The 26,280-nt window shown below is 44.8% G+C and overlaps 1 protein-coding gene across 2 annotated transcripts in view; it reads left to right on the top strand.

Annotated features, from left to right (window-relative positions):
* UBE2R2 (ubiquitin conjugating enzyme E2 R2) overlaps nucleotides 1–25,283 on the top strand; it is a 52,081-nt gene extending 26,798 nt beyond the window's left edge. For both annotated transcript variants that reach the window (XM_042028732.1, XM_042028733.1), the window contains exons 2-5: nucleotides 13,780–13,866; nucleotides 17,257–17,354; nucleotides 22,901–23,035; nucleotides 24,302–25,283. In XM_042028732.1, coding sequence (XP_041884666.1) covers nucleotides 13,780–13,866; nucleotides 17,257–17,354; nucleotides 22,901–23,035; nucleotides 24,302–24,521 — 540 coding nt within the window. In that variant the 3' untranslated portion in view covers nucleotides 24,522–25,283. The remainder of the gene's footprint in view (nucleotides 1–13,779; nucleotides 13,867–17,256; nucleotides 17,355–22,900; nucleotides 23,036–24,301) is intronic.
* The last annotated feature ends 997 nt before the right edge of the window (nucleotides 25,284–26,280 follow it).

Raw genomic sequence — 26,280 nt, 5'->3', positions numbered from 1 at the left:
TTTTTGTGAGTGTGTGTTACGCAGGTCACCCAAACCCCTACTTTAGTGTACTTTATAGGTATTGATGGGGCTGTTCCTAAAGTTCACCGTCTCTTTCACAGGGCAAGTTTGGGATTGGAAGGATGTGGAGGCAAATTGTCTGGATCTGGAAATGCATAACCCTTTTAGTATAGCAAAGAAGACCCTTGAATCTGATACTTAACTCCTCAGACTGTCATCAGTGCCGCTGAAGGTCACTGCTGTTGCAGTGTCTGATGGAGACAGTTTTGCTTATCTGAAAATTCTATTCCTTAGAGGCAATAAAAACTGGGCCAAGGTGGGGTAGGAGGGACTGAACAGCAGCTCTAGTAAATAATACAGGATGTCCAAGAATAGGAACAAAAGGATCTTTATGGGTGATTTTTCTGGCAGGCTGCTTGGAATGAGTTCATGCAGTTGTTCATCATTCCTCCACCCTTATAGTGTAGGTACTTCCCCCAATATGTTTCTCAAAATTCTTTGTAGTATGACCAGGGTTCATAACCTGGGATTTTTTTGTGAGCTATTGTGTGCTGGTATTGCCCCTTGTATGGCTAGATACTTTTAAAACTGAAAACGCATAGCATAAAGGTTTTCTTGGCTAAAACTTCCATTCAGTAGCTGTTCCTATAGAGAAAAGCAGCTGAGAGCAGCACAGAGTAAAGCAGCTACAGGAACAGTTGACTCCTTGCTGGTCATCTTACGGTGTTCTCCCATCGCAGCCAATACTGTGATCTCCCCCCTAGTCTGCCAAGACATACAGAGCTCTTAAATGCACATCATTGTATGCTTGTTCCACAGTAGCATCTGCAGAACTTTCTGGGTTTTTTTACAGGAAATGAATTCCATGCAGGAATAAGACTCTAACCATGTGAAAGTATACCTTTGTAGGCAACATAGGGGTAAAGAAATTCTTCTTGTCTTCCAGCCATTTTGCAGTATAATTTTCATCCAGAGGTCTAACATAGCAACATAATTTTTTATTTTTATAATTTAAATAATGCTTACTATTTTATATATTATTTTCTAGGGATAGGATACCTCAAAGACTGTACTTTTTTTATTTCATTATATCCAAGCCTTCCAAAACAAACCATGACAATTGGCAATTACTATAAACATGCTGATCATGTGTAGAAAGCTTTTAAGTTACTTCTAAGTTACTCTGCAAACAGTTGTATAACTTTTGGTAGTATTTGGGGAAGAAAAAATCAGCATCAGTTCTATTAATTATTTGATTTGGGGGAAATTCTACTTTGCATATCAAAAGGAGTGTAGGAAAGATAGAGACCCATGGTTGTCAGACAAATCTTTTGGCTGCTAAAAAGCAAACCTCTGAAGTACTTTGACAGCATCTAGCCTGCAATTGTTGTTGCAAAGTGCTGAAACAGTATTACACTTTTTCAGCGTCTGAACCTTGTAACTACAAACAAAAGCTGGCTGTTTCGTTCAGTACCTGATGCCAGATGCTCCAGTTCTGTAAGGGCTCTTGCTGAAACCTAAATGATATATGAGTCGATGCAGCCAAATTGCCAAATGCGGTTTTTTGCTTTTCTTTTGTGCTAGGCTAAAGGAAGTGTTGCATTAGTATTAATGCTTACCAAAAAGGGTAATGTTACCTCCTGAAAGAGTGAAAGCAGCTTTCCAGTTACGTGCCACATCAGTGTGGCTGCAACAGGTCGCAGGATTGGAAGAATTCCACTGTTAATGACACCTGCTGGTCTCACCAAATGGAGTTCAAACAGAACTGCTTCCAGTTGATACTATCAAAGTTCATGCTCCGGAAAAGTCCTTTTGCAGCAGCAAAACATTCTCCAGTGTTGTTACCTATGGAAGATACTGCTCTAACATCACTGTAAAATTGCTCAAAGGATGTGTTTCTGCAGTGCAAGGCTTACACATCCTTGCCTTCTGTGTGCATAGACACAGTTTATTTAAAAATAGTGGTCTTCCTGTGTCAGAATAACTTGTTGGAGAAAACTGGTACCAACACCGCTCCCTATTCTAGGAAACTTTCAGAATTCTTGAGGTAATGATTGAGATGGGGTACAATTAGGGAAATGCATTAAACCAAAAAAAGGCAAAGAGAAGGATGATGGTTTACTGTCATTCCTAGTTCAACAATGAATATGCATTAAACGCAATTATGAAGTACGTAGTCAAAATGAAAGTGGATTTTTTACACAGTATGCAGTTAAACCTGTAGAATTCACTGCCACAGGATGTTGTGCTTCCACTTCCCTGCAAAAAATATTAGTCTGAAAGAGATTAAACAAGTTGTCAGGAAATACCTGTATTCAGTTCATGCACTAAACTTTGCATACAAGCTGAAGAGGACAAAGAAGCAAGCTGTTTGGTTCCCTTATTGAATCAAGGCAAGGCAAAACTTGTAGGTAGAGCACTATTGAAAACATCCTGCTTGCTCCCAAGTGTGTGTGTGTGGCTTGCAGGTCACATTGCTGGTAACTTGACTAGGAGTCATGTGTCCATAGGCTATGTGAATGCCAGCAAGGCTCTTAGCTTGTCCTTGAGCATCTGCTAATTCATAATCACATCTACTTTATCACCACTAGAGGCTCCTCCAAGTCATGCTTTGGATTCATTTCTGTAGCAGGAAGAACCGTATTCTCTAAGTAGCATGCAGATGTCTGAATCTGTCACTGTAACATCTCTTTACATGCAGTGAATTATTATTTTTTTTTTACATCAAAATACAGCCATTCTCTTGGTACCATGGCTGAATCCAAATCATCTGTTTGAGATGGTTACTGGTTATTAACTCCTGATGAACCTTAAAGCATCAGCACCTAGAAGCTTGTTGTATTGCTTGCTAGTAGGTGGAAAAAACAGTCATGAAAATATTTAATGGTGAGTGAGGGTAAATAATTTTCTTTTAACATCAGCGTATTTCATCCTAGTGTAGATAAGGCTTTAATTACCAGCACAGGTTATTTTATGGTTCACAGGCTTCATTGTGTAACTGTGGTAGGTTTCCCATGACAGGGCTGTACTTATAAAACACTGTTGACTTTTGCTGTAAATTGCTTATTACTGCACTGTAATTTGATATAGTGTATCGGGTGCAGTGTGTCTTATCTAACGGCCTAACAACATCAAGACTTAAGTTTTCAAGAATTAATCTGATTAGACAGGAAAGAATAACATCATGGGATTGTCCAGCGTACAAGTATGGATGAATTGTCTGTTCTTTGCCAGTCTTGGGGTGTGATAGTGTTGCCTATTCCATACACAACAAGTCTAGTGCTCAGTATTAGTTTTTTGCAGATTTGTGGGTATCATTTTTCTCTGGATGGAATAAGAGAACCCAGTTTCCAAACTAACTGTATGGATGCTGCATTTTCTGAGTGTGGAAGCGTGTTGGAGCACTGTACTTGAGCTATCAGACACACAGTGTGCATTCTTACAAGTGGTCTCTGTAGTCACAGGTAATTACAAGATGATACTGTTACTGAGAAGGTGGAGGAGCTTTTAGATGAGTCTTTGCAGGAAGGCAACATACCTTATTTCTGAGGAGGCTTCAACATACAAAGTTGATGTGTCGCTACTGGATACACATGAGAACACTTGGGAAGGTCATTTTTTGTCTGTTTCTCTAGGATTCAGCTAAATGTTTAAGACCTTGAAAATCAGAGCTGAAAAATAAATTATCCAAGAGTCATGAGAAGGTAAATACCAGAAGGGTCTAAGTAGAAAATGATGTCTCACAATAGGAAATTTGTTCTGTCAGGAATTTCTCTTCTTTTTCCCCTTGGGATATTACCTCTTCCTACAAATCTTTATAAATGTAGCACCTCTTGCAAGAGCTCTTGCTGTCAGTCTGATATGGCAGTTCACCTTGTTGCTCCCCTTAGACTGGCCTGGTTTTTTCCCCATTGTTGGATTTGGGGGCTTTTTTTCATCAACACTCCCAGTTCTTTACTAAGAGCAGACTGTAGATCTACCGTAGATCTTGTCTTATCTTCTCTGTTATGCTACTTATGCATGATCTGTCAAAAATTTTTTCTAAAGTTAAGTCAGATATGACACTTTGAATCAAGAGCAATATCTATGACATGCTTAGATACAGGAAGAAAAATTAAATGAGTTCTAATTTCCTTTCAGATGCTTTCTTTTTACAGGCAGGAAATACTGCGTTATGTGAAAGCTACTTTAAGGGTTGCTTTTAGGCCACACAATTGTACAACTTTCCTTTGACTTTCCTACAAGTTCCATCTTTCTTCGTCCAAACTATATGTATTCTCATCTTACATCTGTCTCATTAATTTTTTGCCTTGACCTTAATCCTCTTAACCTGTGGTAGGCTTAAGTGGTTCTTCCTGACTGCTGCCCTTACCTTGTATGCCTTCAAACATAATGGTTCCAATTAATTAAATACAAGCTTGAATTTCAAGGCTGTGTATTCTTGCACCAAGCTTCATTTGGCTGCAGTAGTTCGGCTTTTATAAGAAGTATAAATGATACCTTCAATTACGCTGCACTGCAGATGACTCAACCTGCTTTGCTCTCTTTTGCTGGCTCTTTCAGGAGATTTTTTAGCAAACTGAGGTTTCTGACTTTATCTGGATGTTGTATTAGTAATTGACATGGCAGCTAGTTGGAACATAGGTAGAAATATCAATGCTAGCCTTCACTTCAATGTTGTACTTTTCTCTTGTATATCCATAGTAATGTTACACTGGTTGTAATGCTGTGACCTCCAAATCCTCTGAAGCACAAGGCAGGGATGAAAAGAGGTGAAGAATGACAGAATGCTGAATATCTCTTTAATTTGGCTTCTCGCTAGCAAAAAATACCCACCGAAAACCTGTTACTGTAGAAAGAATAGCCTGAGGAGCAAGGATGGCTGTGTATCAGCTAATGCATTTATCCAAACTAAAACTTTAAACTTGGTCTGGTCGGTGCAGCCCCTGATAATGAAGCTGACAGGTGCATCATGCAATCATGTGAATATTTTCCTTTGTGTCTCAAATACAAGCTTCTCACTAGCAAATACCTTCTGACACAGTGGTGGCTCCCACAGTGAACTGGAGGATGCTGGGCAGGAGACAGCTGGTGGACATGTATCAGACTTCACTTGTGCAGGATTGGAGACATTTTGCAGATGGGTTGTACACTGGGAGGGGCTATGCGTAATGCAGTTGTATCACTATAGGGTTATACATCTAGACAACACATTGCTGATTAGGTCTCCACGCTAGGAGATGGTGCTGCTGATTTAGCTGTTTGCTTGGAAGTGGTACAGTACAGCAGACTCGCATGCTACTGCTCAGTCTGCCTAGGTTTACTGCCTGTGTCCAGCTCCAAACAGGAGGGCTTACGATCAGTAATGCAGGGGCAGAAAAACAAGTGACAAGGCTGCAGGAGTGCTTAGTTGGCTTCTGCATGGCAGATGAGATAGATGAGATTTCTGCTGTAGTTCCTGAGTGCTGCCATTCACCTTCCAGAAGCCTTGTTTAAGGAAAGGCTGTTCGTATGCCGGCTCGAGAAGTCTCGTCAGAGAGCTGCTGCCTGCCATGCTGGGAAAGGCAAAGTTGTGTAACACTGCAGCACCCTGCTAGGGTTTACACTTACAGTGCTATAAATATGCCTTTCCCCTTGCTGCTTATGAAAGAGGTGACTGCATCAAGACCTGCCCTGTGTTTTTAGCAGAACATGTGATGGGCTGTCCCTTGAGGAGAGCTTTCCTCTTGCATCCAGCCTGGCTTGCATAGGAAGAGAATCAAGACAATTAGTCATTCACTGACTCATGAATGGTACTTGTTTAAAGAATTGGCTAAAAATAGTAAAAACAGGCTGAAGGAAAGGGTATTCTCATGTTTAGTTTAGCTAGCTTGGACATCTCGTCACCCAACAGATACAAATGGTATGGCTTGCATCACAGAGCAACAAAACAATCTGCTGTGTTTTGGTAAGGGCGCAAGGGTGGGAATGAGTAGGTGAGTTCACAGACACTCTGTCCAGCCTTATTAAAAATTGGGATGTGTTTTGGCTGCAATTAGTAACAGAACCTTAAGAGTTTGGAAGGGACCTTAAAGATCATCCAGTCCCAACCCCCCTGCTGTGGGCAGGGACACCTCCCACTAGACCAGGTTGCTCAAAACCGTATCCAGCCTGGTCTTGAACACTTGCAGGGATAGGGCATCCACAGCTTCCCTGGGCAACCTGTGCCAGTGTCTCACTACCCTCACAGTTAAGAATCTGCTCCTAATATCCAACTGTATTTACCCTCTTTCAGTTTGTGCCTATTACTCTTTGTCATATCTACAGTTCCTGATGATGACTTCCTCTCCAGCTTCCTTGTAGGCCTGTTCAGATACTGGCAGGTTCCTATGGGGTTTCCACACAGCCTTCTCTTCTCCAGATTGAACAGCCCCAACTTTCTCAGTCTGTCTTCATAGGGGAGGTGCTCCAGTCCTCTTAGCAACTTTGTGGCCTCCTCTGGACTTGCTCCAACACTTCCATGTCTTTTTCTGTGTTGGGGTCAACAGAGCTGTATGCAGTAATCCAGGTGGGATGTCACAAGAGTAGGGGGGACAATGACCACCCTCAACCTGTTGGCCACATTCCTTTGGATTTTTCCCAGCATACATTTGGCTTTTTGGGCTGTGAGCTCACATTGAGTTACTCATCAACCATCACCCCCAGGCTTTCTCTGCCAGGCTGCTCTCAATCACCCAATTCTCTGTGGGTGCACCACAATCCAGGTGTAGGACCTCACACTGCTTTGTTGAACTTCATGAGGTTTGCACAGTTCCACCTCTCCAGCCTGTCCAGGTTCCCCTGGGTGGCATCCCTTCCCTTCAGAGCACGACTGCACTATACAGCTTGGTGTCATCAGTGAACTTACTGAGGGTGCCCTTAATCCCACTGTCAATCAATCCCAGTGATAAATTACCAGGGTAAGTGTGAAGTATATCATGCTGTATCACAGTCAACCATTCCATAGATCTGCCTGTGTAAATCTGCTTCAAGAAGGTATGAATTACTTACCCAGTAAAGTTAAATTCCAAAATGTGAGATTGAGCAGGATGTTGAATATGTCATAGGCTAATTCAGTTCTTAATAAAAGAGACAGTCTTTTGGACCCTAAAGCCTGGCAAGTGGAGAGAGGTGCCCAAAATGACAACACTTGACATGTGTAGAGGGCTTCCACATGTGATTCCAGAGGTGCTAATAATGTACCATGATACTTTGAATAAGCAGTCTCAAATATTCCCACCACTCCTTCAGCAAAATTATTGTTTTTACACATGGAAAGAGATGGAAAATTGCATTTTCTGAAGTGGACAGAAACTGTTTCTAGAACAGTTATGCTCATGTTAGAGCTTTACCAGTTCAGATAGCAGCATGCCTGGTTATATGTGCAGTAGGGTATTTCAAATGCCAGCTTCTACTCTGAAGCAAAGACCTAAGAGGAGATGCATGATTTGGTTTAAACTTTAGATGTGGTATCTCCAAGTATCTCTGGCTCCTTCAGCAAGTATCAGGCTGCACAGGGAAACTTACGTTTCACACATTTGGAGTTATTCTTCCTATTTTGTACAAATGGGGAAGTTGGTGTGTTTGTACAGATATAAATAAGAACTGAGTCATCTGTTTCTGGCTGGAAAATAGTCACACAGAATAGCCTTTGTGCATAGCACACACACAGTGACCCTGATCTCAAACCAGTGTACAGTCTGTGGCCTGAAGGCATCAGATCCAAGAGCACAATCTCTACATGAGACCTTCAGCCATGGCAGAAGTCTCCTAACATCTGGCCTGTCACAATCTCTAGTATATTCCATCTGAATCTTTTTTTTTTTCTCCTAAAATCAGGCCTGATCCTGGAGAGAAGGTTAAATTGAGGGTGGCATCTAGTAATATTTCAGCATAGGAATTCCTGGGAAATTACATAAACCTCAATATGACATTAGCTTTCTCTCATGGGAATCTGAAATTGCTTTAGTGCTTGGCTCCTGTGTCAAAGCTCAGTAAAGCAGCTTGCCCTGTGAAAGAGGATCAAGTAGTTCTGTTTGGCGATGTGTCTTACATAGCTTCTGGTAATGGCCTTTTCAGTGATGAGATGGCAGACAAGAGCAAAAGTTGAGTAAAAATGGGCAGGTTGTAGAATAAATACTTTGTTGTTTCAGGATGCCACTGTTTCCAACTCAGTATCTGTTGCTGAATGCTGCATCTCCTGCACTTGTTGAAATGATAGCTTTTTTTTGTTGCATCATGAAAAGTCAAACTGACAATCAGAGCAGTGGAAATGGACCTGGCAGTTGTTAGCTGAGTGGAGGTGGGTGCTTTTGTAATCCGCCCCTTTACCTGCTTTGGTCTGGGTTAGATGACTTGCCAGCAATCTCAGCTCTATTAACATTGCTACATGGAGAGATAAATATCTAATAACATCTTACTGTTAAAAGAAGTTCTGGTAAAAGGAAATCTAGTTTGTACCAGAGGGAGTCTTCCATTGAAAACAACATATTTAGTAGTGCCCCAGATAACTAAATTAGGAAATGTACTCAAGGTATGATTTAGTGTGAAACAAGAATGGGCTGGTGCCTGTCAAACCAGTCTCTGATTGTGTAAGCTAGCCTTACTTCTTGACTCATCATTGCTCTGCTGTATTTTGGCTGTATTTTCTTTTTTGTTTAGATGCTTCATGTCCTTCTCATGAGATGTAGTTCATTCTTCACATTGAGATCTTCGTGATTTAAATTCCTTGTGAAACAGTACAGGTAATGCAGGATATAAGGGGTTTTCTGCTGTTAGTGTTCATATTGCCACTGCAGCACCAAGGGAGTTTTCAGGACTCACAAGACTTAAGTGACCTGGTCATTCATCTTGGATGAGAGATGTGCTCCTGTTCTCTGAAAGCACAGCAGATGTCAATAAACACTGACACAGTGCTGCTGGGAAATGAAGCAATAACTGGGTTTAATGTACCAGGCTAGCACCCAGCTCTGCCACAAGAAATTACTTAGGACATAAGTCATAATTGGAGCTGAAACAGCAGTGTTGGTCCTACATTCATTTTTACCTCACCAAACAGTTGACAATACAGTGTGACTGGCTATAATGCTGTTTTACAGGTTGTGAGCTGGATGATACCAAGGTGCTTTAAACCTCACTGCTGTGAGAAACAGGCTGCTGGTCTGACTGCTGACCTCTACTGAACATGCTTTCCAGCACATAGTGTTTAATACTGCATGCACTAATCTAGGCTTAATGTGGAAGAGGAGATTCCATTAAATGAATTGTATAAATGTTTGATGCACTAGAAGCAGGAAAGGGCATTTTGTGGGATTAGATATGAACACTTAACCCAGTAGTGGCCTGTAGTTCCTTTTCTCACCTTTCTTGCATGCTCAGTGTGTGGAGCAGTCAGGAGGAGCACAGTGGGGAGCCTGGTTGTGCCCCTTAAGAAGGAAAGTTAGGAGTCCTTGTGCTGTCTGCAAGTCTGCTAGGGCAGGTGGGTGATCTGTAAGAGACGTTGGGGGTACCTGCACAGAGTTGTTAGGAGCTTATCTGTGGGCTGGCTGTAGCAGATAATTACAAATAACAGCAAAATAGTTTAAAAAGTCAATGCACTTCCTTTGTATCTGAACTTAAATACAATTTGCTAAAGGTCTTTGGCCTCACTAATGCAGTTTTTGAAGGGCTGGCATTAAGCTTGTGATGTTTTGAAATAAAAATAATCTCTAAATGGCACTTCCAGTAACACCAAGCAGCTGCAATTTGTGCTGGCCACTATAAAAACTGCTGGTGTTCCCCATTACCCTCAAATCAGATCAGTTGTGATCCCGGTGGCTTTCCAGGAAATGTGTGTGCTTCCCCCATGGCCTGTCTGCACTGGGCAGGAGGGATAGATTCAACATTCCTTTCCTTGCTGCCTGAAAATTAGGGATCTCAGTTTTGTCAACTTGAGATGGGTGTAAAAAATCAGTGTCAGACTCCTGAAGTGTCATTTACAGCTAGGCTGGAACAAGGATTGAGGCTAGGACAGAGTCCTGCCTGTGTTGGTCCCACTGTCCATGCTATTGCTGATCCAGGCCATGATGCTCTTGGCCACCTGGGCACACGCTGGCTCATGTTCAGCCACTGTCAACCAGCTCCCTTAGGTCCTTTCCCGCCAGGCAGCTTTCCAGCCTCTCTGCCCTGAGCCTGAAGTGCTGCATGGAGTAGCTGTGACCCAAGTATAAGTGTTGAGTCAAGTGTGTGGCAAGATCTCAAGAAACAGAGCTGTTGTAGTAGTTATTCATAGTGACTGAATCAGTGAATAATTCTGTGGTTGGCAGAAATATTAGGTTTATGTTTTCAGTCACATAACATAAGATCTAGTGAGACTGTGTGTTTTTCTGGCATACATAGCAGAACCTGTGGCTTTGTCTTATCCAACTTAAAGAAAATTAATGAACCTGAAGTGCAGTCACTGTTGAAGATGCAGGGGAGCAGTAAAATAGGAAATAAAGTGACTATGCTGGTAGCAATATTCTTAAAATATGTGCTGTGGTGTAATTTGGAAGTTGAAGTTCTTATAGCAGTAGCTGGAAAAGCTTATAACAGGCTGTATCTTCTGCCAGGCTGGACTATTTAGAAGAGTTTATTATTTTTCTAGGGACTATAAGCATGAATACCAGCAGACTAGGGAAGGGAGGAATGGGTTGATTGATGACTGGTCTTCACCCTCCTAGCTATCAAGTATGTTCGGTGATGTCAAGGAGCCATGGCATGCAGTTGGCTAAAATCATCACCAAAATAGGATTATTTCTATTCTGTTTAAGCTCAGTCTGAGGAGTCAGGCACATGCTGGATGTAGTAACTGTTTGGAACTTGCAGGGGGGAACCGAGCTGCATCTTTAGTCCTCCTAAATTAGTTTGCGTGGCTGTAACTGAGCTAACAACAACCTTCCTGAAAACTGCCACTCTCTAGTTCCTAGCAGCCTGGCTGAGTTTAACAGATTTTTTTGCCTTGTATCAGTGAAACTGTAGGGAAAAGCCATTCTGTGAACTCTATTTAAAATTAAGTTTATTGCTTAATTTGGTCTTTTTTTTCTTTTAACACATTTAGAATCAGGCTTTCAGTGGGGAAAAAAAATGACCTGTAATTGTGGCTGTTGCTGCATCTTTGCAAGCAGTCTTGCAGCTTGTCTTGGAAATTCTTGGCTTGCTTAACCCACACAGAAACGCAAATAGCATTCAATGAGAGCAGAGTGGGCTTACATAACTTTCCATGGTTTCTCTTGCAGAAGAGATGAGGTAATTCTCTCAGACCTGTTTGTAAAGGCCTGGAAAAGTGTTTGGTTTCACTTTCAAATTCCGGATGATCTCACCGTGGAGACCTGACAGCTCTTTTTGTTTGGGAAAAATCCCTGCCTGTAATGTGAGGTTTTCTGTTTTGGGGGCTTTTGACTCTGAAGTCAGGTTTGTAGAGAAGCCTCACTTGCTTTATGCTCCACTACAGCATCTCAATGTGCTGAACAGCTACAGACTAGTTAGAAATAGCTGATCAACATGGAATGTGACTGCTTTCTCTAAATATGTGATGGATTACAGGGAAGCTAGATTCTTAGCTGCTTGCATGTGGGAAGGAAAGATGTCTCTTATTTCTCCAGTTGCATTTTCTGTTTCTAGAGCTCAAGAGAATCCTTCATGTGACACAACACCTCATTCCATAGTTTTAGTTATTGTAGGCAGGTAGTCCTTTTCCAATAAAGAGTTGTGTTTGTCAAGAAGGATTTAGAAGTTCAGAACAGTCATTCAGGATCTACAGCTTCTGCATGAGTCTTCATCATATACAAGGACATACTGGTGCCTCAGGCTCAGCTTCTGGATTGGTCTTAATGAGACAAACCCATCAAGGTTAGACAGTTTGAAAGCAGAGAGGTTTTACTGAGAAGAATGAAACCTGCATTCTTTAAGCATCTGTATGGATTATAAGCATGGTAATGGTGGTAGTCTACTGACACAGTGCTTTTTGTTTTGGTCACCTGGAAGCTATGGCTGTGGAGAAGATGGATTTTGCTTAGAAATCTTGTAGGTAGCTCAACCCTGAGCTTTGTTGTCTCTTGCGTTTTTAATCTCAGTCCTTGTGCTGTTTTATGTCTTAGATCTCACAAAACTGCATGTAAGCACAGGAATGGGCTTTCTTGGAAAACCCCAGTGTCTGGAGGAGTCTGCAAGCACTTGAGTTGGACTGAACGTGCCCTGCCCTGGGTAGATCTCTGCTCTGCTCCCAGTGCAGGGTGGCACGTTGTAGGGCAGGCATGTCTTTGCTGCAGCAGTGTGTGGTGATGAGGATTCTCTTCTGCAGGGGTGTGGTGACAAGAGTCATACACTCACTGCTCTTGGAACAATGCACTTTGTGCAACTGATGTTAAACACTGGGATTGTTTAAGTGGATCATAAATTTCTTGGCTGTGAGCGTGCTGTGACAAATGACTGCGGAGTGAGGACTCAGTGCTGCTGGAACATACCCACATACAGTCATGAGTAGGCATGTACAGACCATAAGGCCATGTGAGCTGATTAATTTCTTCCATAAAGGTGAACAGAAAACCTTTTCTTGACTACCTGGCACTCTGATCCTGTAAAATTTGGGGGGCAAAGGTGTATGCTGGTAAGTGAAACTGGGTACCTAACAGCTCTGTAATCCATCTGGTTGTCTGCTTCTTTGTACTATGGAATAAAACTTCCCATAGTTTGTCTTGTTGAACTAGTGGCATGGTTAGGTATTTAAGTGGAAGAGAGTGGCCTGGAATTCTGTTCTTACCATGTGAATCTTGCTTTTGGCATCTCTTCTTGCATTCGCAGTTGCACATGAGTATGGCTGTGGTTGAGGGACCAGAAGATGCTTCTCTGGAGAATCCCACATTGGGCTGGCAGTGGGACTTTTTGGTGGGTTGAGCAGTTCCAAGGAAAGGGTTTGTGCTCAACAGTGCAGCAAGCAGCATGCAAGTCCGCCTTCCAGACAGAAGTATTTTGGGCACTTGATCAGTCCATATTCAGGCTGCTGTGAATGCCAGGACAGCACAGAGAAGTAAATATCCGGTGCTAGGATCTCTGCAGCTTTCCCACAACCAACTCGACTCAGAGTCGTGCTCCACAGATGGTTGTTGACCACTGCAAGATGTTTGCTGTCATTGCCCATCAATATTTCTCAAGGTGCACTGATTTATTAAACAGATGCAGATGAAATTGAGACTACAAAAATGCCTGTGGTGGCAAAATATGTAGTATTAGAAACACAGGTGGATGGACCAACTTAACTTTCAAACAAAGGCAAAGTAACTAGCACAAGTTACATAACAATTTTTTTTTTCTTCATGGGAAGAATAATTTAAAATATTTGTACAGGCAAATATAAACCAGGTTTATTCAGCTTAGTAAACATTTTTTAGTCTGCTTTTGAACTCAAAAAGACAGCAGTACTATCAAGTTAAAACTTTCCCAGTATATTTTACCCTGTTCAACAACAGCTGTTGAATAGTGCTTTTTGAATTAGGATATGGTAAATGCATTTTGGCTTGTTTTCTGAGCATTACCAGCCCAGGTGTTTTGATTTTTCTTGTTCAGTTAGTGTTTTGCTCATAAGAAACTGCATAGAGTTGTGCTGTGGGGCCACTTGGGCACTGGTTTAAATAATGAGCAATTCAGTAGCCTTAATGAATTTTTTTCCCAGTCTTTTCACTGTAGTTGTTGCTTGTTGGTCTTTTCTGTTCTGTTTCATAACTAAAATATTTTGCTTTTTTTCAGGCTCACATTAAATTTCCTATTGACTATCCATATTCACCACCTACCTTCAGATTCCTGACCAAAATGTGGCATCCCAACATTTATGAGGTAAGGTGTTTTTAAATAACTTTTTCTGGGGTGTTTGAGACAGTTTTCTGCTTCCTTAAACTCAGTATGTGTATAGATTACTTTCAGAGGGTAGTCAAGGCTGTGGACTCTCGGTAATTGGATCACAATAGAACTACACAGCAGGTCCAGAAGAGGAATGATTCTGTATAGAGGCAATTGGTTCAATATCACCCAGTTCCATAGAGCTGTATTTGAAGGCTGAAGGCCTGTTTTGGTTCAAAACTTGACTTCTAATGGAGGTCAGCCAAATCTTAGCTGAACTTCTGGATATCCTAGAAGAATGTCAACCTGCTAAGGAGCACTGGTTCTATAGTTTTGGGAGCTAAAGGATTTCAAAATGTTCCTGTTGGTGCAGGTCTCTCACCTTATCACAGGTTTTCTTTTGTGAGGTTCTGCAGGCTTCCTTTGAACCCACTTGAAAACAGGAATGTCATTCTCTTCTGTGCTGTGAACAAATGAAGGCTTCTGTTGATGGCTTGGGCTTGGAAAGCCCTTTCTGATAAGTTCTTGCTGCTGAATGCCCAGTTTGGAATGGGTGTGCTTCAAATAATCATGGTGAGAGCAGCACTGAAGGCTCAGTAATAAATGGCTAGAAACCTTGCCAAACTTCAATGCAGAACAGAATAGTAATCAGCTTTAATTACTGACTAACTAGGGGATTGCCCTAAGTCTGAGGACATCCTCAAATCAGTAATCTGACAGTTTTCTGATGTGGGCCTTGTACTTGGCACAGGATCTTGCATGTAGCCAAGGACGGTGTTTCTCTTTAAGGCTCTGTTTCAGTTACATGGAATTTTGATCTATAAATAAAGACAACTTTGAAATCCTCAGATTATGTATCCCATGCAGACCCATACTGTGGATGTTGGTTCTGAATCTGGAAATCCTCATGCAGGAGGTGAGTGGGAAATGGTTACCAAAATGAAATGTACAAAAACAAGCCTTGGAAAGGCCCTCTCCCAGTCCTGGTAGGAAAGGTGAAAAATTGGCTAGAAACAACTGAAGGTAGGAGGAGAAACTAACCCAAAACTTGATGGGTGTATTTTGGGTTTACTCTTCAAATACTCGACCTCTCAGCTTTGTGCTTTGTGTTTGTAGCAGTATGTTTTGTAGCTGAGGGAATCTGAAGCAGCTTGCAGGCTGTTTTGGAAACAACATTTAAGCAATGGAGATGAGGCACTGGGATAGTCTCAGTTTCATTTGGAGTTATCTCAGCAAAGTGTTTGATGTTTGAGGGTTTTTCAGGAGGAGGGGGGAGAAAAAACCCTCTTAGTGCAAGGAAGGTGAAAGAAAGTAGCAGTTTACAGAATCTGCTGGTAGGACCAGATGGAGAGGCTGGGGCTGACATTCCCATTCTGAGCAATGAGGCTTGAGTGATGCGTGTTTTTCCCATCTCCAGTTTACTTGGGTCATCTAATTGAATTTTGGTAAAACTGCGTTCCCTTGCTCTTTATTTTTATGATATAACAGGTCTCAGTCCTGATAGAAGTGTAGGCTGTTTCTCAATGGCAGATGAATACCCCATTCTCCTTGTTTATGTCTTTCAAAAATGCATGCAGGGAAAGGCTTGGCCTCTGACTATCCTGATCCCTAGAACCTGGTGCTGATCTCATCAGGCCCTGTTATACCTTTGCATTTCCAGACTCTTAATGCAGTGCAATTTCCAAACATGTAAACACTGATTGCAACAAGATGAAAACTTCTCACATCCTTGCTTCCCTGTATCTTCATATTGCTGAGTATCTGCTTGTCCACATGCTGCTGACCTGATTGCTTCAGGAACTTCTCCCAAGTGCTGTGCTACCTCCTCCAGGCCACCAGCATTGCATTCTCCCAGGAAAAGGTTAAAGGAAAAACTAATAGAAATTATTAGTAAAAGCAGAGCAGAGTGAGCATAATCTAACATTAGTAAAGTTAACTTCACCTTGGAATGATACTAAAAAAATTCCAAGATTTCACAAGCCTGTTGGGGTCCTAAAAGGGAAACTGCCTTCTTGTAGCAAACTGTTCCAGCAGCATAAGTATGTCCTTTGGAATTCAGCAGCTCCAGGTGCTGCATTGCTGTGTTCTTGACTAAAACCTGCTTCAAAGTGACATGGGCCTGCTAGATTAGCATACCTGGTGGGGTTAATGCACCACTGAAATCTGGATACGGATCACAACCCTCCAGGTGAGCTGCTGCTCTCTGTAGCTGTGATCACTGGCTTGGGCTCAAAGGCAGAGATGCTGTTGCTGTGAGCAGCCCTGCTCTGCGCTCCAGCAGTGTTGGAAGGACGTGAGATCAGGTGTGTGGGGAGCTGCCAGCCTGGAGTCCTGAACAGAGCTGATCCTGTTATCAGCCTATGCCTTGGGCCAGGGCAACAAGGGACAGCATGAGTGCTGCCCCTCAGCTGGGGCTGTGCCTGCTGAAGGTGTGGGGCTGTGTCTTGGAACTTGTGATTCACCCCACAGCTGGCTGCAAGGGAGAGAAAAGCCCAACATCTGCTGGCTGGCCTCAGGCCTTCATCCCATCCTGCAGTAAGGCACTGGGACCGCATGAGTCCTTGGAGTCTGCCTCGGTGGAGGATATCAGCTGTGGTGGATACTGCTCCAGCACTCCTACAAAGCAGTTGTGTCAGAGTGCTGTTGCTGATGGAGAATTGGGTTGACAGCTTTCTTAAATAGATGTTATGGAGCTTTAAATCTGTATTCAGGCCATAACACTGGTGAGTAGAACACATATTGAGGATTATGTGGCTGTATGGCTTCCATATGCTGCCAGAATATTCTTCCTCTTGCATGCTGGAAGGGATTTGCAGTGAAACCTTCAGAGAGCATCTCCTGCTTTTTCATCTGGTATTTTGAACACCTGTGTCCTAGGGGAGCTGTGTAAACCTGCCCCACACCATCTGTTCAACATCCTTGTGTCTTGGGAGAAGTAATGTTTTCATACCTGAGCTAGTAGATGGTGATTAAACCTTTCAATTCAAAAATTCCTGTAGCTAACTCAAGCTACCACTGGGAACACAAAAAGCCCTACTTTGGGTCTCCTGTGATTAAAGCTTATGTCACTGTGAGACTAGTACTTGCTGTCTGGAGACCAATTTAGTTTTATGTTACATTATTATTATTTTTGCTTGCTTTGCCACATTCTTTAAACCTCTTGACTTTAGAGTGGGTTTTTTTGTCAGTTTGCAGGCTAACCCTTGTGTATAAAGCAGATCCAGGAAGAATTCAGAACCATTTCTGGTCCTTGTTGGTTTTTACTGGCACTGGGATGTTCATATCAATGAGGTTAAACTGCTCAGAAGACAGCCAGAGTGGTAGATTTGAGTCATCAGACCTCACCCTCCAGCCAAGCTATTCTCAGTGCTTTTTTCTGTCTTGCAGAATGGAGATGTATGTATTTCAATTCTTCACCCACCTGTAGATGACCCACAAAGTGGAGAGCTGCCATCAGAGAGGTGGAACCCTACTCAAAATGTCAGGTAACCGTGAACATGTTGTTCAGTGGTAATCTCAAAGGCCTATCATCTCTGCAAGACCTAAGGCCTATGTTGGGAGAGGTTTGGGAGAGAATTTAAGATTTTATGGGGTTTCAGGCTTGAATCAAGTGGGAACCAGACTTACAAGTCTGTCTGAACATACTGGGGTGCTGTGCCGAACCCTCGTACTGGGCTGACAGTGCCAAGCTTTCTGTCCTCTTCACAGAGTTTCATACTCCTAAGGCAAATTATCTCAAATGTTCAAGCATTTCCCAGTCACTGGTATCTTCTTCAAGATAGCACTAGTGGAAGAGTATGTGTAATGGGTGCCAAGTGCCCACCAAGCTGCTCTATTACTCCACTTACCAGCGGGACAGAGGAGAGGAAAATAACATGGAAAACAACTTGTAGGTTGAGATAAAGCAGTTTACTAAAGCAAAAGCTTGTGTGTGCATAAGCAAAGGGGAAAAAAATTAATCTCTCCTTATCACTGGTGAGCGATGTTCAGCCACTTCCCAGGAAGCAGGGCTTCAGCACGCGTAGAGGCCACTCCAGAAAGCGAACACTGTAGTGTAACAAATGTCCCCCATTCCTCCTCTCTCCCTTAGCTTTTGTATCTGAACTGATGTCATATGGTATGAATTATCCCTTTGGTTAATTTGGGCCATCTGGCCTGGTTGTGTCCACAGGGCTTAGTTTGGGCAGGACCATGGTGATTAGCAGATCCCCTAGTGTTGACCAGCCAAGGGGCTTCTGTGCTTTTGTGCCCCATTACCTAACACTCTTAAGAGTCTTCAGCATCTCTCAGTCTTTCCAGAGGTTTGTGGGTGGTAAGGGATGTGATATATTCACTCAGTGTTTCTTTGCCAAAGAGCTTATGAGGTTATTTTGAAAATGAGTCTCATTGCCTGACTCAGTTCTCTCTGGGGTACCATGTCGCCACAAAATGCATCTCTCAAGACCTGAGATCGCGTTCTGAGCAGTGGCACGGTTTACTGGATACGTTTCCAGCCAGCCTGTTGTTGCCTCTACTATGGTGAGCATGTAGCTCTTGCCTTGGCATGTTTGTGGCAATGGCTGAATGCAATCAGTTTGCCACCCAGCCATCACCCTCTATTCCAGGGATATTTCACTCATGGCAGCAGAGAGTTTCACATTGGTGGATAACCTGTGTGATGGCCTCTCTGGTCAGGTCCACCCCTCAATCACGAGCCCATCTGTGTGTTGCATCCCTTCCTAGGTGTCCTGAAGTTGCCTGGGGCTAGAAATAGCTCACCTTTTTGCTCCCAGCCTAACTCCACCTGAGCTATTCCAGTCTTCCCAGCCCTACCTACCTGTTCATTGTTCTGATATTCTTCAGCAGCAGATGAGGACCAGGAGAGATCACTCACCAAACACCATCACAGACAAAATAGGCTAGAATTAGAGATATTAATTAAATATTACTAACAAAATCAGAGCAGGATAATGAGAAGTAAAATAAGACCTTAAAAACACCTTCCCCCTGCCCCTCCCTCCTTCCAAGCTCTACCTCCTACGGGGTTAGGGGACTGGGGGTTACAGTCAGTTTATCACACATTGTTTCTCCTGCTGCTAAGGACGAGGAGCGTTCCCCTGCTGTGCCATGGGGTCCCTCCCACGGCAGGCCAGTTCTCCCTGATCTTCTCCAAAGTGAGTCCGCCCCACGGGCAGTAGTCCTCCCCAAACTACTGCAGCATGGGTCACGCTTCCACAGGATGCAATCCTTCAAGGACAGGCTGCTCCAGCAGGAGCTACTCTCTCTCCGTGGGTCTCCCACAGGAGCACAGCCTCTTCTCAGGCATCTCCCTGCTCCAGCCTGGGTTCCTCCAGGGGCTGCAAGTGGATCTCTGTTCTCCTGTGCCCTCCCTGTGCTACAGGGGCACAGCTGCCTCACCATCATCTTGACCACAGGCTGTAGCTCCTGCCCTTCCTTCTACACTGACCTGAGTGTCTGCAAGGTTGTCCCTCTCACATACTCTCACTCCACTCTTCTCTGGACACAATTATAACTTCTTTCTTATTAAATATATTATCATTACCACCCTTTCCAATTGGCCCAGCCTTGACCAGTGGCACCTTGGAGCTGCCAGGGATTGGCACTGCTGGACATGGAGGAAGCTTCTGGCAGCTTCTCACAGAAGCCACCCTTGTAGCCCCCCTGCTACCAAAGCTTGGCCCTGCAAACCCAATACAGGATGTTTTTGAGTATTCTGACCAGTAGAAGCAACTTTGCAGAGTCCTGCCTTTTGTTCACCTTGCACTGTTTGTCTGTCTCCTCTCCTGCTGAGTGGTGTCGTGAGCAGCTGGGTGGTTTTCTTCCTGCCAAAAATACAAAGGATTGCTAAGTACCAGAGGCATTCAAGGCCTAACCTGTCCATGTTTTTGAAACAGCAGCTGAATTTCATTCTCATTACAAGACCCTGTCAAATTAAGAATAAACTAGGTGACAAGCCTTAACTCACAGTTAGGAAACAATTTTAGGCATTAACTACATATATCACACATACATGTTGAGTACTTCATTATATTCAACCCTAGAGACTGACACAGAGCTTGTTCTCTAATTTCTGCTCTCCCTCACCACAGCTGCAGTTTTTGGTGCTTATACTCTTGAAACGTCTTGGGCTTAAGAGTGACTTGACAAAACACTCCTCAGCAAATGAGTGTGTCAGCAGATGAAAATAAAACTCGTCTTCCACTGCTAGCCTGCTACCATTATCACCCACTGGGCTGAGTGCCAACAGCAGCACATCCTGCTGGGGTCCCATCTGGCTTGGGAAAACTCCAGAGTGTCAGGAAGCAGAGGGGCCGAAGGTGTGGGAGGGCTGCTCCTCAGCTGCTGAATTCTGTAAATCCTGCCAAGTGTTGACTGTTTGCCCTCAGATCAGCAGGGTTGAACTGTCTGAAGAGGAGAATTTCATTCTTCAACTGTGAGAGATCACCTGTGCTTCTACCTCTAAGGGTGTCAGGCAGGCTCATTTATTTTTTTAAACACAATCAGTAAGGAGTTTCCCATCACTGGGAGCTAAGTGAGGTGGGCATAAGTAAATACAGCAAACACACAGCAAAATGTGAAGGAATGCAGCTCTGAGCTGTTCGGCAGAAAATACTGCTTCCTGTGTCCCATGGAACTGAGTGTGTGGTGGCAAGGCTCAGGACTGAGGCTCTCTGATCATTTTAGTTGTCCTTCTCCACAACTCCCCAGTCTCCCCTGTCCTTGAACTGCACAGGCCAGGACTCAGAACAGCGTTCAAGATACTGGTACACCTGTACACAGATAGGTGATGTACTGTCTCACTATTGCTTTGTTTCCTGAGGATTCCCATTTTTCTTGGCTTTTTTTGCTGCCTAAGATTTAGGCAGATTCCACAAACAGCTTGGTGCAATAACATGACTGTCAGTGCAGCCTAGGCTAAAACTTTTTACTTTATACCAGAGGGCAAAAATGCACTTGGACCAATCTATACCTACCTTTAGAGGTGGCTGTGTGAGGCTACAATATGGATAGCAGCTGGAATTTTTTAAAAATCCTTTTTCAACAAGGATGTGCTGGTTGGGGGTACCAGCCAATCTATATCATGTCTCTTTGGGACAAAATTGGTCTGTGTCTGAGCCTTCTTCAGTTGATATATAAGAAAAAAAGGTCCTTAACAAGTCTGTTTCCTTGATCCTCTGCTGGCTTCCCTTCCATGCTAGAGCAACCTTGTCTGAGGGGCAGACAGATCCCTGACAATATCCCAGAGACTCAGCCTATATCCAGCCCATGCAGTTTGTGTCTGGTGCTGAGGTTTTCAGTCCCACATGGCTGAACTTTTTTAGTGGTTTTAGTCCTGTCAGATCCCCCATGTTGGGGTGCCTTTCTGTTACTGTACCTTGTCCACAGCAACCGGGTTTGACTTGGAGGACTCTGTCCAGCTCTTAAGGATATCAGCAGTGATGGAGCTGATCTGATGTGCTGGACATGAATGAAGAGCTCTGAGAGCTTCACCTCTACTACAGTTGCCGTGGTGTATTTAAGTAGCTTTGCAGTGACTTTGGTGTCTGGACACCACTGTGACAATTGGCTTCTCCTCACTGTTGATGGAAGTGTGGTAGAGCAGATGCTAAATCCAGACATGAATTCCTGTCCCTGGCCTTCCCTAGACTTTGTTTGCTCTACTTGAAAGCTGCTGCATGATGCTGGAGCTGACATGCTGGCTTTGCAGCCCCATTTGCGGAGAATCAAAGGCTCTTAAATGAGTTCTTGAGATGAAGTAGAAGATGATCTCTTATGCTCATCATTCCAGTCCAATGAGACAGTTTTTTCCAGACCTGCTGTTCTCTTTTCATACAGAATTATATAATTTAGAAAATAAATTGTATAAGACTCTCTTGATAGCTGTACTGAACAGTCTGTCCAGACACAAGTGTTTATTTTCAAAACCTTTCAAGATACTCAGTATCCAAATGACCAGGCATTTCCTGGAATTGTACCCAGAAACATGATCTGGTAGATGTGCTCTGAACATGCCGCTAAATCAGTGCAAACGCAACTGCGGCTCTCTGTCTCCTTTAATCAAGGTCTGTGAAGTGGCTGTTAGGTAATTCTGTGCTTCAAGAACTATTCCCTGTCTCTTGTTTGTCCCTTCCACTTGAAAGGGAAGCTGTTGCTGGCAGGACCACTGAGACAGGTGACTCTGCTGTGGGGGCAGCCACAGCCCGTGGCTGGGTGTGGGTGTTTGTGCTGGTTGGGGCACTGCCTGAGCAGCAAAGGCTGCATCTCTCAAGTGCAAAGGTTCTAGGAACTGCAGGAGAAAGCTCTGGGCAAGAGGATGGTGTTTGCAGCTGGTAAATGCCAGCAGAGCACAGCACCTGGCTAGAAATCCCAGAAGGCTGTCTGCCTGCTGCCTGCCAGGGTTACGTGACTGGCTCATGTTGGCTCTGCTTAGTACCAGCAGCTGAATCCCATTGGGCCCTGGTGCTTTTCTTGGGCATTGAAAAGCATCTCCACTGTCCTCCCCTTGCTGTGCTCGAGAGCTGCTGCTGCAGCCTGAATGGGGCACGAGCTGAGGAGAGGAGACATGTGCCCCAACCTCAGCCTCCCCCCACCCAGCAGGGCAGGGGAAAAGCAGTGCAGCATTTTCGGATGGCCTTGGGTCATAGTGGTGGCAGGCAAACAGCCTGGCTTTCTTCTGGAGGCTGCAAGCTACCAGGATCAGCTTACAGAGCAGGTTTCCAGCCCCACACCATCTGTGGATGGTGCAGATGAGCTGAATTCTGGTCTGATTGTAGCTTTGCCTGCTGCCCTGCCTCAAGCACATGCACAGACACGATGGTCTGTAGTTACATGAGATTTGTGTTGTATCACCTTCCCTACACCAATGACCAGAGTCTGAGGTTCATAAATATCTGCTCTCACTTAAAACACTGTCCTCAGCTTAAGACTTAACTTTAAACAAGTTTACGATGCAATACCTAAAGAAGTTGTGGGCATCCAGAATCCATGAATGCATTAGCTCTGACTCTGCTGTTGTGGTTACCTCTTCCAGGACTATCTTACTGAGTGTAATCTCTTTGCTTAATGAGCCCAACACATTCTCCCCAGCCAATGTGGATGCGTCAGTCATGTTCAGGAAATGGAGGGACAGTAAAGGAAAAGACAAGGAGTATGCTGAAATCATAAGGTAAGCTTTGCAGTGTGTGATGCTGGGCTGCTGGGCTCCTGCTTTGAATCCTATCTAACAGGCTGCTTCTAGAATTTGCTGAAACCAGCTTCACGCAGTAGAATTTAATTCAGAAACTAATTTCAGTGTCTTATTCGAAGTCCATGCTTCTGGTCCCTCCAGACTTTTCAGTACACAGAAGCAGTGCAAACTTCTGGGGCAGGAGGACTGGACTGATACGTCTTTAAATTGTTCTTCTTTCAGACTAATATGTCGTGATGCCCTGCAAAACCTATTGGCTACTAGTAAATTCCAGTCGAAGTCCCTGCTTGTCTTTGAGCCATGCATTGCTTGGGATGTGATGCAAACTGACTGCATCCTACTAATTTCTGTGCTTAAAGCATGCATGAATCATAATCTTGTCCCTCCAATTCAAAGGAGCATCAACAGGATTTGTCAAGGGCTTGCAGTGTGGGGTTGGATTAGCTGGAGGCACTGCTCATTGCTGCCCTTGCAGAAGTCCATGGTTCATCAGGAGCTGCAGGGGGATGATGTGAACGTGGGCCAGGGCTGCTGTGGAGGGACAGCCTAGCCTGGAGCAGGACTGCTGGCACAAGGCTGCATTGGCATTGTCTCTGCCAGCTGGGCAGGCAGGATGAGGTCCTGCATGGGGCCAGCGGGGCTCTGTCTGTGCAGAGAATTCTGCAGCTCCCTCGGCTCCAGCAGAGCTGGGTGTATTCCACACAGGGAATGGCAGACTGACAAGCAGTGGGTGGGTGAGGGGACAGGCTGCCATCTGCTCCTCCCTGCTGGGAGGCAGCAGCCAGGCCTGTGTCCTGGGGTGCTGCCATGTGCCCCAGATGCTCTGACTCTCCTATGGGAGCTGAGAGCTGTGAAAGGCTTGTGGGAATTGCAGTTTTGAGCACACTGTGGAAGAGTTGTCAGCAGCAGAGTCAATAAATCATTCTAGGAAATCCATGACCATCACGGTAGCGAACGGAATTTGCTTTGGCCGCTGGCAAGTCTCTAATGCGGAGCCCTATGGAATAACTGATTTCATGTGTTGCTGAGTGTGTGTGTGTGCTGCAAACACCCTTGGCATGCTCCCAGGCCCGGGACTGCAGGAACCAAATTGTTTCCAGTGCTGCTTGTGGTGCTTCCTGCAAACCTCAGCTCCCCCGACCCTGAGCTGCCAGGAAGGCTGGGCAGGGCCTGGAGGGAGGGTGGGGAGTTGAGCCGCAGGCACACAGCCCTGCTTATGTTCCTGCTGTGTCCTTCTCCCCACAGGAAACAGGTTTTGGCTACCAAAGCTGAGGCAGAGAAGGATGGTGTGAAGGTCCCCACTACACTGGCAGAGTACTGCATCAAAACTAAAGTGCCTTCCAATGACAACAGTTCAGATTTGCTTTATGACGACTTGTACGATGACGACATTGACGATGAAGATGAGGAGGAGGAGGATGCCGACTGTTACGATGATGATGATTCTGGCAACGAGGAGTCGTGACCTGCTCCCTCTATGCCCCTGTACTGCCCTGCCGACTCAGGCCAGAAGGGAGCAGCGGTAACCTAGCAGCAGTCCAGCAAAAAAGTGGGGGGGGGTGTCAAAAAAAAAAAAAAAAAAAAAAAAAAAAAAAAAACCAACACAAAACTTTGTCTCCTGCTGTCTCCTGTTGTATGGATCTGTTCGCTCCTTTTTTATGGACCTCTTAGAGACCCTCCACAGAATGTCTGAATTCTTGCATTCTTAACCCTTTCATCACTGTATTACGATTTCTTTTTAAAAAAGAACTCCCCTTTTCACTTCTCTACAAAACGCTCACAGCAAAACAGGTTTGCTTCTGTTTAGATTCTTGAATTAAATACAGTCTTGCATTGAGATGTTTAATGTATTTAAAGCTGGAACAAACCCATTGGAAGCCGGGTTTTTGGGAGCTCAAGTGCTGCATTTACTGGGAAGAAAAAAAAATCCCCACGAAGCAAATTGCCAAGGTTTAGCTGCTCCATTTACAGTAATAGCGTGTGTACATTCGTTTAGCCTTGTGGTGGTGGCTTTTCCTTTATAAGGTGTGGGGCGGAGAGTGTAAAGCTACTGTGTGTTGAGCTTGATGGGTTGTCACTGAAAGGTACAGTATTCCTTTTCAGCCTGCTAAGTTAGGAAATAGCTGGTCCCTGGAGCCCCAGAGGGCACAGTCAGCTTTGTCTCTGGAAAAGGCTTGTGATATGAACCCTAAAATAAACACTTAACACTTCAGGTCTGTACAACTGAGCCCTGGGTTGCTTTTTTTTTTCTTTCTTTTTTTTTTTTTCTTTTTTTTTCTTTCTTCCCCCTCCTTCCAGACTAGAATAGGGTTGAAAGAGTTCAGTTTAGCTGTTGTGCTGAGATCTGCTGCCAGCTGCCCCCCACTCCGGAGGAAGGAGAGCAGCTGTGCATCCTGCTGCCCAGCGGGCCACCCTTCATGCTGGCCGTATTTTTGGCAGTGGGACAGACCAGCAGCCTCCTGCCCCGTGCTGGCCGGCAGCCCTTGCTTCCTGCAGCCGCAGCCCTGAGCAGCTGGAGCCGCCTTCTGTTGCTTGTGTAGGTCACCTGTGGGCAGGTGCGGGCTCTGCGGGGCCGGCGGAGTTCGGAGCTCGCCTTGGTGCCCGCGGGGGTGTCCGGGCTCCCCCTGCCCGGCTCCCTGGGGCACAGTGGCGTGTGCAGCCCCACAGCAGAGCAGGCCAGCAGCAGGTTTTCACAGGCTCTTCAGCAACGTGCTTCAGCTGGTGCCCCGAGCTCAGCTTCCCGCATGTTTTTGGGAGCCCCTGGCAGAGCTTAGGGCGCTCCGTCGTGGGCAGAGCGATCCCGCATGTTCCTGTCTCAGAACGCTCAGGCCCTCGGCGCCGTCCCCCCGCTGCAGCGTGCTCGTGTTTGGCTGTGGTGCCGTGCCCCGAGTCCCCTTTCGCATGATCCTTGCATCGGCAGCCGGGCCTGGCAGCCCCGGGAGCAGATCGGAGGTGCTGGCCCTGCTTGGGCGAGACCCTCGGTCCCCACAGGTACAGAGGCATCACCCTGACCAGAGCCTGCGCCTCCCCTCCATGTATCTCAGGGTTTTCCATGGTACGTCACGAGCTGCGGTCCCTCGAGGGTGCTCCGGTGGGAACAGGCTTTGTTCTGGATCCGCTCCGTGGCTTCGTCCGGGGGCGAGACTGAGCAAATGCTCCGAGTGCGCTGCCCGGAGCGAGAGGAGAGGAGAGGAGAGGAGAGGAGAGGAGAGGAGAGGAGAGGA

Source organism: Corvus kubaryi, unplaced genomic scaffold (assembly GCF_017639235.1).
Source record: "Corvus kubaryi isolate FWS band 111438036 unplaced genomic scaffold, C.kubaryi_AGA036_p1.0 37308, whole genome shotgun sequence".
NCBI classification, from domain to species: Eukaryota; Metazoa; Chordata; class Aves; order Passeriformes; family Corvidae; genus Corvus; species Corvus kubaryi.
This window is presented reverse-complemented; position numbering and strand designations above follow the sequence as displayed.